The sequence below is a fragment of the Podarcis cretensis genome, assembly GCF_951804945.1.
Source record: "Podarcis cretensis genome assembly, chromosome: 10".
Lineage (NCBI taxonomy): Eukaryota > Metazoa > Chordata > Lepidosauria > Squamata > Lacertidae > Podarcis > Podarcis cretensis.
The window spans coordinates 46882092-46899381 of record NC_137179.1 but is presented as its reverse complement, the minus strand read 5'-3'; the positions used below and the strand labels follow the sequence as shown (position 1 = coordinate 46899381).

At 40.4% G+C, this 17290-nt stretch overlaps 1 protein-coding gene across 20 annotated transcripts in view; it reads right to left on the bottom strand.

The window, feature by feature from the left end:
* The window catches only part of GRIP1 (glutamate receptor interacting protein 1), a 356892-nt gene that overhangs the window by 102737 nt on the left and 236865 nt on the right, over positions 1-17290 (bottom strand). Inside the window, exon 1 of one of the 20 annotated variants that reach the window (XM_079994089.1) lies at positions 11181-11205. The exons of the other annotated variants lie outside the window; for them this stretch is intronic. Within the exon in view, the coding sequence (XP_079850215.1) occupies positions 11181-11190 (10 nt within the window). The 5' untranslated portion in view covers positions 11191-11205. Of the gene's footprint in view, positions 1-11180; positions 11206-17290 lie in introns of those variants that run through there. 20 annotated transcript variants of the gene reach the window in all.

Here is a 17290-nt window from a genome sequence, read left to right as displayed (position 1 = left end):
CCAGGTATCTTCCTTGTTCATCTTTAAATATCAATTTTGGGGCCAATTTTTCCTTTGCATAGATCACCACTCCTCTTTTCTTCACTTTGTCTGATGAGATAAATTCTTGACCAAGTCTCTTATTTATCAATAATTTCCTGTGTATCCTGGCAATATGGGTTTCTTGCAAACATATTATATCTAATTGTTCTCTCTTCAAAATGTGAAAAACTTGTCGTCTTTTCCGAGGGAGGTTCAAGCCATTGCAGTTCCAACTAAGAAGTTGCAGAGACATTTTGTGTTTAAGTAGCTGTTCCTCCAACTGCTCCAAGCTTCTGTTCTTCCTCCGATGGTGGTGGTAAAAGTCCAAATGATAAGTTTGCTATATCGGGTGGTTCCACCCGACTACTCTCCTTTGAACAACTGACTTAACAGCCATTGCATCTAACTGAGAAAACTAAATTATGAAACAAATCGTATAATTATATATACATGTCAATATCATTCGTTTAATAGCCTTTGTGGAGCTCTTTACAGTCTCGTTCTTTTTGTAGCACTATCTCAGGCTAATGCCGCAAACTTTTCTGGAGGATAGTTTGTCTATAGGGAGTGCTCAGAATTCTAATCCTGGTAGGTTTCCGGTGTACTTTTTTTCTGGAACAGATTTAACCCTTTGCCTCTGCTGTGGTCTAGTTCTGTATTAGACAACAAAACCTTTTCTTCCAATGTCAGTAGCAGATATGGTCCCTCAAAATAAGATTGGGGCTGTAGATTGAGTGCCCCCTCCCCACACTCCCTATTAACTTTGATAAAGCTACACATGTAATTCCTAATTGCATGACTAACATATTGTCTTGTTTTGCCTTAAGGCTGTAAGAAGTTAACTTCTGTCAGTTTCCTTGTTAGACAAGCTTGGGAGATAGGGCTCAGGGTTGTTTCTTCCCCTTCCAAGCAAAAAGTCTGATGACAGCCTTCTAAGCTTAAAGAGATGGTAGCTCTTTGAAGCTGGAAGGAAGAAGCAAGAGGCTTATCTCAGGCTTCCTCAACCTCAGTCCTCCAGATGTTTTGACCACTGGTCCTGCTAGCTAGGGATCATGGGAGTTGTAGGCCAAAAACATCTGGAGGGCCAAAGTTGAGGAAGCCTGGCTTATCTGGTCACCATAGGTGACCAGGCTATTAATTATTTGCAAACATGCTCTTTTAAGTCACAACATAGGGCTACATGCAAATATTATCCACTTCTCCTTATTTGTGCCTTTTGTCACCAACATGCAACTACACACCCATACTTTATCATTAGCTGCAGTTCCTTGGACCCTCCATCATAACACAGGTTTTACTTATTTTAAAACACACTCAAATCCTTTACTTTACTCAAATCCAGGTATATGCACTGGATTTGAAAGCCAGTTTCTTAATATTATATAGAATAAAATCTTACCCAAAGACTTTTCATGAGCCAAATGTGACGCTCAACATTGCCAGCTATAGATCTCCAATGCCAAACACAATCTGATTTCTTATATTGGAATCCTTTAGCTGCCCAATATTGCAGCTCTGATTCCTCTGCTTTTGGCTCATTAAAAAAACACCACACCTTCCCTCAGAGTCCTCTTTTGAAATTGCCCTCTAGCAAATGTTTCACTTTTCTCTTCAAACTTGTGGTAAGCTATATCATACCCTGCTCTCTCAGTGTGACACAGCTTCACGCCATTAAAAATCACCAACCGCTTCTACTCCTGCAATATTCAGGAACATAGTCACTTTACACTCATCTTTCTCATAACCTTTCGACCTTTTCAAAATGCAGTATATTTTCCAAAACTCTGCAGCATTTCCTGAAAGCTTTAGTTCTTTGGGGGATTTCAGGTACTCTATCTTTCAAGCACTTTTTATTCTTCATAATAATTGTTCTTTCGAGTTCAAAATTTGACACCTCACTCCCAATACCATCTTATATTCTGCTCAACTCAAGCTGATTAAACTGCAGAAATTCAAAGTTTCAGTTTTTGGCTGTAATAACGCTATGTCTGGATTGGTAATATTGATCTGATTTTTCTATGTGTGTGTCCATACATGAGCACATCAATGTTTCCCATCCACAGTAGCAGGCAGTGCTGGATGGGATGTTTGTGAATCATTCTATGTTGTCGCTTTCTCAATTATTACTTCACTGCCCTCCATAACATATAATCAGGGATATTTTTTTTTTCATTCGGAACTCGACAGAACTCAGCTCTGGCACCTTTCAGATGAGTGCCATTGCCATTCTAAGAGAACAAGAAAGTGTTCATGGTGAGTTCTGGCACCTCTTTTTCTAGAAAAATAGCACTGTGTAGAATGCATTCTTTCCAAGTGACCATGCATTCAGGTACTGTATGCATGTGATATACATAGACAGATATAGATCTAGTGCACACTCAAGTAGTGCACAAGAACAAACATTTCTCATGTTCGACAATAGGCAAAATAGAAGGTAGTGTATTTCGGTAGGGCATGCAAATTAGGAAAGAAGAGCAGAGAGGAAGGATGATAAGGATGGTCATGGTTGTGGTGGTAATCACAATGAGGACGACAACAATAATTGTCCTCCACCACCTCCTTCCAGTTGGTACATAGCTTGTCTTTGACACATACACCAGAAAAGGAGAGGAGGGGTGGAATCCATCAGTTGTTTTAACGGCATATGTAATTGTTCCCCCCAAATGTCCAGAAGATTCAAGGTCCAATTGATAACGTGACTGCAGAAAAAATATCCACCACCTTCTCACAGAGAACACACCTGAAAGTTGAGGTCCTCAGAAAGAAAATGGCTGAGGTATCCTCATGGTAGGACAAAACATATGCAAGGGAGTGTGATGAAAGAGATCGCCCGCCAAAAATGTCACTACACATAAACCTCCCATAAAAATGTATGTTGCTACAGTGCTTCCACTCTTGCACTGAAGGCAATGTTGTATTGCATTTATTTTTCTTATCAGATTATTTCTGGATCAGTGGGGGTGGGGGAGAGGTTTAAATGGGAGTGGGATTGAGGTGGACAGTGTCTGCATGCACCAGTAGCACCAAATTCACATTAAATCACCATGTATACACACGGTAGCTATACAGCAACTGTCTGCTGTAAAGCAGTCTAGACTTTTTCTAAATCAGTTGGATCGGGCACTGGTCACATGTATTAAGGTTTACCACACCTATCAGCCAATCACCCATTCCCACCACCTTTCTGAGTAATACCCCTCCCCACCCTCTCACTATATATAAAGGTCTGGTGACGTCTGTTTCAGTGTATCTGAAGAAGTGTGCATGCACACGAAAGCTCATACCAAGAACAAACTTAGTTGGTCTCTAAGGTGCTACTGGATAATTTATTTTTATTTTATATACATATGCCTTTCTTAAAGGAGCAGCTTATTCTCCTAAAACTCAAAGCCTGTAAGGTAGAAATTATGCACAGCAGTGCTGTAAGTTCTCTTTAGCCTTAAGGAAGCTGATAAAGTGGTAAATAAAAAAAAAGAGTTTTGTGGCATCTAAAAGGCTAACAAATTTATTATGCTGTAAGTTTTCAGGGGAACTTTATCATGAAAGCTTATGCCATAATATATATATATATATATATAGTCTTTATGGTGCCATAATACTCTTTTTTGCTGCAAGAAACTAATACAGCAACCACCCTGGAAATTGTAAAGGTGGTACATGTCAAGGAAACATTAAATCCAATCCCATGCCAATGCTGGAAACTGACCAGTGTAGCATCTCTGATAGGTGCTTCTTCAGCTTCTGCTTAAAAAGTTAATATCGAATACACAAAACAGTCCACTACCTCCAGATGCAGTCTGTCCTATGGTTAAATGACACATCTGTCCCTCAGACCTTGTGGGGGGCCGGACTATTTTTTTTTTTGGGGGGGGGAATGAACGAATTCCTATGTCCCACAAATAACCCAGAGATGCATTTTAAATAAAAACACACATTCTACTCATGTAAAAACACGCTGATTCCCGGACTGTTCACAGGCTGGATTTAGAAGGCGATTGGGCCGAATCTGGCCCCCAGGCCTTAGTTTGTCTACCTATGTTCTAGAGCATGTTCTCATGCCTAGGATTGTGCTCAGTCATATTCTGCCTGCCCCAGACTGAGACTCCTGATAAAATGGGATAATTGATATTTGGCAACCAACCTATACTAAACTTACACAATCCATGACACTGAGTAGATTAGTTTTGAGTCAAATGTTTGAACTGGCCCTTAAGAATGCTGTGGAAGTGGCCTTGAGATCTTTGAGAGACATTTATGTTAAGTGAGATGAAGACCAGCAGTCTAATTAACTGGTGCTAACTAGCTGCAAATAACCTTAATAAAGACAATGCCAGGCATTTTCTCCTTCTTAACTCATCAGTTTCTTCCACGAACTACCTAATTTTGCCGACAGTAATTTCGGAATATGTATTCAAGTGCCTGCTCAGTGCTAGCACTAATATTCATGGAAATATGCAAAGCCATGGTAGTAATATCACACTTTCCATAGAAAACTCTGCATGGTGTCTTGATCAAATAAAGAAAAGCACACATTTAAAGAGGAAATTTCTTGCCCTTAATGTGTGCAAAGTGCTATGGAGATTAACCAAGTAGGATAAATCACTAAATATTATATGCTCATGAAGTGGATGAAATACCAAAGCAAAAATAATTTATGATGACATTTTCCTGAAATCTGCTGAAAAAGGGCCTGTGTGGGAAGAGTTTGAAACTGCAATGGAGCCAATTTTTTCAGACAAATGTTAAAAAATATTGAGAACTGTGCTTTTGAATTTGTAAAAGCTCTAAAGCATTGCTAATAATTTGATCGCTGTTACCACAACATCTCGAGTACACCAGAGAAAGAAAGGAATGAATGTACAGCATAGCATTTCTTTCAAATGTGTAATATACATGGCCTGAATTATCTGCTTCATAAACCTGCAAAATGTCAACAATCTGTTATGCACGTAAATTGCCCTTTTTCACTCAGGCTTGTCAGGGAGTCTGTGGGCAAATCATCAATGAAGTGATCAATCACATTCCATTCTGTGGTTCAAAGACTCCCGTTTTAAATTGCTAGTAGCTCACAATGCATTTTAAACAGCTACTCTCAATAGTGCATTTGCAAACCCGCTTCTATCGTGGTTCTTTGGTTGCCATTTCCAGTTTAATTTCAACGTTGCTGTAGTTTTAGATTGGAGCCAGCTCCGCTTACTAATTTCTTGCACCTAATGTGGAGATATCAACTTATTTTTTAAGGAAAAGTTTTGTTTTAAAAATGTATAAGGGAATTTACACATTCTTGGATGTAAAGCATCAGATGTCAGAAAGAGTGTGCAGACAGTATCAGCAGGTGGCACTGTGGGGACCAAAGGCGGACAAACATCCCCAGAAGGAGCACGGCGTGTGTCCCCACCAGCATTTCTGATCCTCCCCTAAGCTCCGTAAACCCTGGTAAACAAGTATGAAATCATATCCCATGATAGATATCAGGCTACATGGTCAATAGTGGAAAAGGGAGGTCATGGTACCTTCAAGTAGAAAGCACACACACCACACCCTTGGGAAACAGCAGATATTTTTAACTCATAATTTTAACTGTTGCGTAAGTTAACTATACAGTGGTTCTCAAACACCTTGGTTCTCAAACGCTGAAAACTCGGAAGTAAATTTTCAGGTTTTCGAACGTTTTTCGGAAGCCAGACGTCCAATGCGATTGTCGGCTATTGTTTGCGGGGTGCCTGCACCAATCAGAAGCTGTGCTTTGGTTTTCAAACATTTCAGAAGTCAAACGGACTTCTGGAACGGATTACGTTTGGTCTTTTGTTTTTGCTATTTATTTTGCGTTTTTGTTTTAGAGGCTTTTTCGGTGAATTTGTTTTTGTGACTGTGTGGAACTCAGTTCAGCTACTGACTGACTGATTGTGTGACTGCGTAAATGGATAAAAGCCCCCCATCCAAACAATGACTATCATCAGTACAGGTAAGAAAAATATATATATATATATATATATATTAATTTTTATCATCACTGATTATTGCTTTCATTTTATGGATCAATGGTCTTGTTAGATAGTAAAATTCATGTTAAATTGCTGTTTTATTAGGGGTTGTTTTTAAAAGTCTGGAACGGATTAATTCGTTTTGCATTACTTTCTATAGGAAAAGCACGCCTTGGTTTTGGAAGGCTTTGGTTTTGGAACGGACTTCTGGAACGAATTAAGTTTGAGAACCAAGGTACCACTGTATACTTTTTTAAGATTTAGATTTTGTGACACTTTATCATTATTTCATCACAAAAGGCTAGAAAAAGAAAAGTCTAAATTGATCGGTGACACAATAGCTAGGAGCCGGAAAAACGCTGAGCATTATCCCATTCACAGAACACAACATTCCTGTCTCCTCCATCCCACTGAGGTCTATTAAGCTCTCAAAATGTCCCTCCTGGAGGTAAGGGAACCGTCAGGAAGGAGCTTAATGTGGCACAGTGGGCTGCAGGTGGGGTTGAAACCAGACATTCCATTGCCTGAATGGAAATGCCATCTGCTTACACCATCTGCTCATGCTAAGCCTCCATTGGATCTCATCCCATCTACTGTTGCCAGTCTTTCAAACGCTGCTGCTGAGGTGAGGTTGAGGGAGGGGAGTCAGGGAACGGACATTTGTTGCAATGCCCTATCTCTGCAGTTAAGCCTCACCTGGCATCTCTGCTGCTAACTTTTTTTAGTGTCAGATAAAGACCTCTTTTTTAAACTCCAAGTTTTAAAAAAAGCTCTTTGAAGGTTTTAGATGTGATTTAGATGTGATTTATACTGCCTGCTGTTCTTGATGTTTTGATTTGTATTCTTATACCGATACTTTTAAAATAATTTTATTTGCAAACCACTCTGAAAGCTGATGTTGCGCTGTGGTACAGGAATTCCTTAAGAAATACAATTTCAAATTTGTCATATACAGTGGTACCTCGGGTTAAAGACGCTTCAGGTTACAGACGCTTCAGGTTACAGACTCTGCTAATCCAGAAATAGTACTTCATGTTAAGAACTTTACTTCAGGATGAGAACAGAAATCACACAATGGCGGTGAGGCGGCAGTGGGAGGCCCCATTAGCTAAAGTGGTACCTCAGGTTAAGAACAGTTTCAGGTTAAGAACAGACCTCCAGAACAAATTAAGTTCTTAACCTGAGGTACCACTGTAGTTCAAATAACCTTTATTTATTTATTTGTTTTTTCCTTTAGCACCGACTAACTGCAGAAATGTAGCACGAACAACTGCTGCTGCTGAATGAAGCTCACTTCAGCAAATCATCCAATAAAAATGGCAAGTCTATTAAAATAATAATTTTACACCTACCAAGCTAAGGTGATTTCACATTCTATCAATATTTACCTTTTATTTGTTGAGGAAAGCTCCAATGTTCCCTAGATGATTTTATCGCAGAGTGATAAATACAAATTTTATAGGGCCATAGCTGACAACTCTGTGGGATTCAGTGTAGTGCTAAGACAATAATTCCACCAGGGTAAGCATTTTTTGCTTGCCTAACAGAACAACCCTCTTCCCTCTTCCCAGTTATGGGGGTTCTCCAGGGAGTATTTGAAGAAGACATGGGTCATGCACGGGACGGGAGTACCTGGAGCAAACTTGGTGCCTTTGTGGGAGTCCTCTGTGGGAATTCTACTAGCACAGGGATGTCCTACTCCCAAGAGAATGCGATCTACTCCCACTATAGAAACACTGGCAGTGATCTACCCACTGGATTGACCAAGTTGTTGAGCTTTTTGGGGGGAGCCTTCACCAAAGTTGTTGACCCATGTGATCGGGATCAACCAGGAATGCCCCTGTGATCGACCGGTAGATCGCGATTGACTGGTTGGACATCCCTGCACTAGCAGAATGGGTTTGCTGAATCAGGGCCTGATATCAAGATTTGGAGCTGAAGCAAAGTTCTAAAATGAGACGTATTTTGAGGGTCTATCTATATTTGTAATAGCAGTACTAGACATTAAGGGAGTATAGGGGCACACTTTTTTTTTTTTACTTAAAGAGTCGGAAAATTAATACATCAAGAAACACAGTTGAAACCAAGAACTATACACATGGATTTCTTGCTTGGTATTCCACCAGAGCAATGGCCAGAAGCTTCAGCTGACAGAATTGGAAGCTGAAAATGTATATATGCATTTGATTTTCCACATTCAGTATGTCAGAATGTGACAAGGTATTTAATTCTGGTAATCATTATTTTGTAAAATACCTGCTGCGAAGAAATCTATAAGTAATAGGCAAGCGTGCCAAATGTGAAAAAAGATTTTAAAATGTTCTTGTGTCAGGAATTAGGCGGGCAGGTGAAGCATTCGCTCTGCTGCATGAATGCTCTTTGTGAAGGAATGCAGTTTGGAGCTTCTGCAGGGGCTGTAAAGTGTTTGCAGGTTCTAGACCATTCTCATCCACCCAGGCTGGACACTACTGGTTTCCCCAGTAGTGATGTATGGAAGTGAGAGCTGGACCATAAAGAAGGCTGATCGCCAAAGAATTGATGCTTTTGAATTATGGTGCTGGAGGAGACTCTTGAGAGTCCCATGGACTGCAAGAAGATCAAACCTATCCATTCTGAAGGAAATCAGCCCTGAGTGCTCACTGGAAGGACAGATCCTGAAGTTGAGACTCCAATACTTTGGCCACCTTATGAGAAAAGAAGACTCCCTGGAAAAGACCCTGATGTTGGGAAAGATAGAGGGCACAAGGAGAAGGGGACAACAGAGGACGAGATGGTTGGACAGTGTTCTAGAAGCTACCAGCATGAGTTTGACCAAACTGCGGGAGGCAGTGGAAGACAGGAGTGCCTGGCGTGCTCTGGTCCATGGGGTCACGAAGAGTCGGACATGACTAAACAACTAAACAACAACAACAACAACAACAAAGCATGAAGACAACCTTTCTATTTATGCCAGAAGTTCACCCGGGCAACAACAGTGTTCCAGGCTCTGGTGTTCTACCACGAGACACAAACATACCTCACACACATACCAATCTGACCCCTGGTGTACTCTATAATGGTGCTAGGCTTCACCCCAACAGGTGCCTACAGCTAAGCCCTGATACTTTGCCGAAGTAGCCACTGCTGCCACACAGTATTTCATTACTGAGAGCAAATCTTCTAGGTGTTCAATTAGCTCCCAGCGATAATGCTTATTGTTTCCTTAACTGTAACAGAAATCCACTGAGACCTGGAAATAAAAAGTTAATTAAAAATTGAATGAACAGACTACAAGGATCAAGCAAGGCCTGTTTCCTTTACAGACAGAGAACAGCAACAATGATGCAGAATGCAATGTAAATGAGATGTGTGTCGTCGTTTTTTCTTCAGTAAATGAAGGAGCAAAAATAGCTTTATTTTTAAGCACCTAATTAATCCAAAACTGGATACCATTTCAAATGTGATTAAATTGCCAGAACCTGGTATGCAAAGCAATAAAACAAGCCCTTCACTAATGAACCATATTGGAAGTGAGTAGAATATAAAAGGTAGAAGATGGATCTTCCTCAGGAGAAGTCAAACCACTAGGAGGTGATTGAACAGTGTACTACTTTGAAAGTTTGGCAGGGTGGGGGAAGCATTTATGTTGCAGCCATGTATGAAAAGAGTTTGTCGCTTCCAGAACCATGTTGGAAGACATACTGCTGCTGCTTCTCTGTAACAGTATCAGGTGAAAAAGGACAAAGGAAAAGGACTGGAAAAGCACAGCTACAAGGCTGGATACGAACAGTGGCAAGTTTCAGCCCTCCACAAATTAGAAGAAAGAAAAAATAACAAGCACGAGAGAAGGTAACTTATAAAACAAATACAGACAATTTCCCATTAAAATTAAGCACAGAATCTACTTTTATTTGGAAGAACCAAAATGTACCAACATGTGATGAATTAGACTTGAGCCAATTGCCAGGCTTCAAAGAGCTACTTTATATACACCCAAGGACTTGGGTATTTCCTGGGATTGATTTATTGTTGACATTTTTTCTTGAATCTTGCTATAATCCAAACTTACGCTATCTAGTTCAAAAGCAGTTTATTCTGTGGTCTAAAGTCTCCTTGAGTGTGCAGAACTCATTTAGCAAGTATATTTTGATCCTGGGTACTGAAAGCTTAACGACACATACTATTCTATATTTTTGCTGATAGAACTAACTTTGCTACTCTTCTAGCATTACAGTACTACTCTTCTAGTACTGTAAAATGCAGTTTAATTTTCTACATACGTTATTGTATTGCTATGAGTTTGGTGGGGGTTAGGCTGTATGCCTGAGCCCCCTTTAATTCCTACATCCAGCAAGGATTCATTTCCTGGAATATCCAGGCTAGCTTCCTGGTGAGGTCATTGTCTTCTAAGCTGTGGGATAAGCAAGAACCTCTTGGAGTGTTGGAGTCCCTCCATCATAGCCTCAGATTGTATATATGTATAAATAAACCATATATCAAAAGGGACGCGGGTGGCACTGTGGGTTAAACCACAGAGCCTAGGGCTTGCCGATCAGAAGGTTGGTGGTTCGAATCCCCATGACAGGGTGAGCTCCCATTGCTCAGTCCCTGCTCCTGCCAACCTAGCAGTTTGAAAGCACATCAAAGTGCAAGTAGATAAATAGGTACCGCTCTGGCGGGAAGGTAAATGGCGTTTCCGTGCGCTGCTCTGGTTCGCCAGAAATGGCTTAGTCATGCGGGCCACATGACCTGGAAGCTGTATGCCGGCTCCCTTGGCCAGCAAAGTGAGATGAGCGCCGCAACCCCAGAGTTGGTCACGACTGGACCTAATGGTCAGGGGTCCCTTTACCTTTTTAAACCATATATCACAAAGACACCACTGTCTCTCATTCCAAAGGAAACCAAACTCTAGGTAACCCATTGAATCTCATAACACTTGGAGAATGGGGTAATGTGCAGCAATGTGTGTATGTCAGAAAAGTTTCCCTAAATTTTCTTAACTTTTTCTCCAGTTTTTTTTTTTTAAAGCTCCAAAAGTGGTAACTTTATTTTGGCAAATGCCACTTTTCATCTACCACATGAAAACACAGGAGTGCTTACCATCTGGAAAATACAATTGTGAACATTCTAGTAAATGGTATCATCGTCATTATATTTTGCTTATGGTTATTATAGCATGAACTGTTAATGACTTACTCAGCTCCATTTGGAAATCTTGGCTTAAACCACAAAGAAGTGCCATCACAGCTAAAAAGTGACCCGTTTCAAGAATCCTGTTAAAGCTAAGTTTCTCAGGGTGTATTTTAGCTTACAGTCCCTTGATGTGCGTTAAAGTCCAGATGTAATGATCCATGTGTTTTCAGCTCTTTGCAGGAATTTGTCTTGGATTCAGAAGTCCAAAGTGGTTCCTCCAGTCAGACAATGCCATAATCCTGCTACTCCCTAGGATTCACCCAAAGAGTTTAGCAGTAAAGCTAACAGAATCTGTGACTATAGAAAAGGTTTTACAATTCAGCTTATGTACTCAGCAGCTGGACATTTGGCAGCAAAAATTAAAAAAGGTTTCTATACCTCTTTTCTTATTCCAGGCACATATGCAATTTATTTATGCCAATGCACCAAAGTTATGGAGCAACACTGTACAGTTCAGTAGTCTCACAAATGATACTCTGAGCTTGTGAAATGTAACTCCATGAATGTAAATTTAGCTCCCGAATGTTATATCTGTTTGGCTATTTTAATAACCACTCATTGTTAATTTTAAACATAGCAGCTGCTTTTATTATCTTCTACAGAATTTCGCTTCGGAACTGCATCGAGCCAGCAGTCTAAATTTAATAAGGTTATGAGCAAACAGAGCAATGCATAGTCTGCTTTCAAGAACTCAGTAGAAAGTGCTGGTTGGCCTGTTAAAAATGTATCACTAAAAATCAAACCGAATACTTAAGTGCAGGATTAAGCATATCCTTTTTAATACCCCAAATTCTTATAGGGGAAATCTATTGCTTTTATCTAAGACAAGCCTGTATTTAAGCAGTGCTGTAAAATGAAGAACAGTAACCTGAGAATGCTGTACTCTGTTTTCCCAGGGTCAGTTTCTTTAGTTCAAAATTGGTCCTGACCACACAGTGAGTTCAGTGCACAGTGCAGCTGGTCTCAAAGACTTGAGCCTGCTGTAGATCTGGAACTTAGGACTTGACAGACTTCAGCCAATAATAATTTAGCCTGTGCACCATAACCAAGTCCCAAACAAAACTGGGGGAAGAAGGAAAATGACGGGAACAAACTACAGGAAAACTATATTAACAGCTATATCTTAGCCAACTATAGTGTATCACCTCTTTCCCGTCTTCAAAAATATTTGATGTACACATACTGATTTTCTTTTATCTGTTGGTTGGCATTCTTCTGTCCTGGGAGACAATGAAAGAGTGTGTGTTCAGGGGCGAAGTCAAAACGTTGGAGAGTTATAGTGCCTGCTGTGGCTGTAGAGACTGATATGGGACAGACATGTTTTGTTGCAGCTGCAGTCTCATTATAAATTGGTTTGGTCTCATTATAATTTTAGGGTTGGGGGATAGAGAGGAAGTGCAGTCTCTGTGAGAGACTCTGCAGAGAAGGGTTAATAGGACTTGTCTGGAGGTTTTGGTAGTGCTTTTAGGAAAATGTAAAAAGACCTAAAACCAATGCATAAAGAAAATAAAACCCAACATTGGGACAGAAAACAGCTGGTAGTTGTAAAAGCTTCAATATGAGTAAAGCTCGCTGGTCCAAGAACTCCCCTGTTCCCTGTGATAGGTTGTCTTCACAAGAGACACCTGGAATCTGACACCTGGCTGCGATCGTCTTTCAAAATGGGATGAAGTGGGAAGAGTCTCTATTCCCCTTGAATTATTTCAAAGCCATATTTCAAAGGCTGAGCTTATTCCAAAAACATTCTTAAATGCATATTAAAACGAAACATGCGTGAGATGCCATATTTCAGAACAAATAAATAATTCCCTTCAATACCAAACTTTGGTGAATGATCACCTATCACTTTGGAAGGCAAAATGCCCCATAAGATAGGAACTTAAACCAATTAGACCTTCAGCTGAAATGCCATAAAATGTATTACGAGGGCCAAAACTGCTTTTTTTAAAAGGCATTGTCTACATCTGACACACTTATAACTGTAGACTTCAGTTGGGAAAGACCCGTGTGTTTTCCTCATTCATATGCAGCGCACAGCAGCAACATGGGATCAAGCTGCAGAAAAGCAGCTCTGACATGACGGTGTCTCGGGGGAATATGTATGAAGACACTGAGAAGGAAAAGAGGAAATGGCTGGTTATAGCCCAAGTCACGCATTTAATGCCCAAGAGAGCCTTCCTATTACTGGGAATCATTCTGAGATACCTAGGATGAAATTTAGCCCCAAGGGCCATTTTTCTTTCTTTTTTCAATTTTTTATTTGCAAGTGTAACAAAAATAGGGCATTGCCAGCTGAGATTAGCAATGAGACTATCCCATCGATTCTAAATTAAGCAGATGGAATGATATTAGCAGTCTACCCTGTTCTAGAGTCATTGGACGATGATGTCAAAGCCAGCACTTTGAATTGGAAATGGAAACTTATTATCAGTCAGTGCATCCAGAGCAGGATCAGTATAATATGGTCAAACTTTTTTGTCCTGGTGAGCAACCTTGGTTGCCAAATTCTGTACCAGCTGAATTTTCCAAACCGTCTTCAGAGGAGACCCCATGTATAATGCATTGCCGTAGTTTAATGTAGAGGTTAGCACAGTATAGACAACAGAAGTTAGGCTCTCCCTGTCCAGACAGGGGTACAGTTGGGCCACTAGCCGAAGCTGGTGGAAATTCAGGTGGATGGGAAAGTAAAAGGATGTATTTATTTTACCTGTCCCAATTCCTGAACCTCCCTCCCCCATTTTCTGAACCCTGAACAGCACAGCACAACAAGGCTCTTGTTTTAGGCTGGCTTATGTATTGAACAGGGACGCAGGTGGCGCTGTGGGTTAAAGCCTCAGCACCTAGGACTTGCCGATCGAAAGGTCGGCGGTTCGAATCCCTGCGGCGGGGTGCGCTCCCGCTGCTCAGTCCCAGCGCCTGCCAACCTAGCAGTTCGAAAGCACCTCCGGGTGCAAGTAGATAAATAGGGACCGCTTACCAGCGGGAAGGTAAACGGCGTTTCCGTGTGCGGCTCTGGCTCTGGCTCTGGCTCTGGCCAGAGCAGCGATGTCACGCTGGCCACGTGACCCGGAAGTGTCTCCGGACAGCGCTGGCCCCTGGCCTCTTAAGTGAGATGGGCGCACAACCCCAGAGTCTGTCAAGACTGGCCCCTACGGGCAGGGGTACCTTTACCTTTACCTTTATGTATTGAACAGAAGCCATCCTGTCAGGGGTTGTTAATATGCGGCAACATTTTATTGTGAGTTCTCACTTGTTACCTACCATTTGCAGATTTTCCAAATGATGTGTTCTTTAAGAGCTAAGACTGCTTCCTGCTCTACTGTGTTAAACAGTTAAAATTCTAGCAGCTCACATTTTGTAGACATCTTTACTTGCAAATGAGCTGTATAATTTGAAGATGAATCTTATCACTGGTGTAGAATCCATGTAGATGCCAGACAGTTCAATTAGTTAATAGATTTTCTGTACAGCCAAACTAATATTGAACTTATCATGTAAATGGGAATACCAAGTTCTGCAGTATTTGAAAAGCTCCCAGAACCCAGGTACCAGGTATGTGCACCAGCTCTGTATGTACTCCAAATAACAAGGTTTAGGTCATGATCTCATGTTCATCAGTCAGATGAGGCCATTAGCAAGGCATCTTGAGGTAACCAGGGACCCCCCCCCCATTGCTACTGGGTTGCTCTGTGGCCTCATTTTTCCAGAAGTTAAATGCATGATCTTCCCATCCCTCCTCCTGACACTTTTTCTTTTCTGAGGTAAAAAAACATAGGCTGACTCATGAATTCCCAGAGCTTGACAGAAGAGGAGGTGGAGAACTTTAATTTTGACAGGCAGGTTTACCTCTTTATCTTAGGGAATTATTTTTTTCAAAATAGCTCCAATCACAGCGACACTGCTGTGAAAGCAGGGTGCAAGAAGTGGATTTAAACTACTGGGGTGGTCCACTTGTTTTCCTGACAAACAATTGAAAAACATATTCTCTCTTTTCTTCTGCATGAAGAAGGGAAGGGGAAAAGAAAAAAATCTGACTTTTCTGGTTTTTTTAAAAACTAAGATAAAATTACCTAGTACAATAGCCCCTAGGCATACATGCCTAATTCTCACACTGATTTTCACCCCCCACAAACAACAACAATTTCTATTTTTCTACTCCAAAATACTAAACTTTCTCTTTGACGGAGAACTGCTCTGCCCATTTTTCTGCTATTTGGAAAACTTCTTCCATTCATAAGGGTTGGTCATGTCTGTGATACGCAATCCACTCTGCCAAGAAATTAGAAACTTACCAAAAAAAACCAACATTTTAAATCTTCCACGAATGATCCATCCTGAAATTCTGCTACCTGAATGCACTCAGGATTCTTTGCCTGCAAATTTCATCCACTTATGTGACAAGAGGGGAAAATACAACTCTTTTCAGATCCCTTATTCTAGTCAATGGGGTGAAAGAGTGTGTTGGATTTAAAAAAGCAGATTCAGACACAAATAAAAATTGAATGAGAATGTCAAAGAGCAGATTCAAAACAGAATGGGCTGCTTCCAAATGCTACAGCTACAAGGCGGAACTTGTGGTAGTTGCATATACCACCTGTTTTTTTGCATCATTTGATCACTTACTGAAGAACTGATTCACTTCATACACTCTCTAATCTTGTTCTCGCTGCTGTTTCTGAGACTCTAGGAAATATAATTAGAGTGCCCTTTGGGAATGTCTCTCTGTGTGAAAGAGACTGTGCATGCACAAACTGTTTATTGAAAAGAGCAAGTGTAAGAATATAGGCTTTGATTTGGACTCATTGCAACTAGTCTGTTGACCATTCACACACAAAAAACTGCAATCTAGGCTCAGGGTCTTTGAAATGTCTGTCTTGTAAAGTTTCCTATTGACCAAATAAGCTTAGGAAGCTGCCACTGACCTGCATTCAATAAGGAACAAAGTGCAGACTGTATAGCCCAGGAGGTTTGTTGCCACAGCAACGTGTCTCAGAAGTCAATGACCTTCTGCATGAGAAGGTGTTTTTAATAGGAAGGTACTAAATTAATATAGCCCATAAGTAACAAATATCACACTGAGACCACAAATTACTTCAGGGGAAAACTGCAAGGTATGAATAAAAAAAGATAAACAAAGGTTTATCAGTTGTATGAAGCAATAGTGTTTCTCCAGCCATGGCCATCTGACTATCCACTGAAGCAAAAAATAAAATAAAACACTTCCATTGATTGTGAGGCAAACTGCCCTTTGTGGTCTAGGAAGCTGCAAAGAAAAATATTGTTCCATTGCAATCATTTTTGCTTTCATTTTTCTTAGTGCACCTGGATTATTAGTCCACACTAGGTTTTAATCATGCTGCTTTTAATTCAGATTCAGATTTGGATCCTGAGAAGAGTGAATGGAATTCTGCTCACACAATGAGACTTTCTTAGCTCCTCAGCTACCACTCGTGAGAGTTAAGGAACCCTCTATAATGACATTGGTGGCTGCAGAGAGGGGAAGAAATACCGTAATAAGAATTCAGGGAGGCTGCTTTGCTCGAGTAAAAATGCTTTTCTGTTGGTGCAATACACCTGTGGATTCAAGCTGTGGATTTGAATTTATAGCCCAACTGACTCAATAGATTCAGAGCACTTGGCAGCATTTTAATGCTAACAAAAGCAAAATATTGTATTTTAATGTATTTAACATATTTAAAACATTAGAGGTAGTAAATCAGCTAACAAAAACTTGCATATTGCTTCTAAATGATACTGCTGCACATTACAGTTTTAATTGATACATGTTATGGCTTTAATATGTATTTACTTGAGTTCTGTAAGATAGATACAGATCTTTATTTCACTCCATTTATCATAAAAAATGTACCGTGGTGAACTGTGACTAATAAAACGATTTCCATTTCACACACTGAGGAGTAAAATTGAATACCACTAATATAATGGATATCCACTAAGAATGTCACGTGAATTGCTCCTCAGGCTTCGGTATACCAGCAACAAAAATACATTTTCTTAACTGTGAAGCAGTCACCAATAAAACCTTCCTGTGTGACCTTTTTCCATACTTGGCAGCACCAATGTGGCAGTAATTATGTTCACTCATTTTCCTG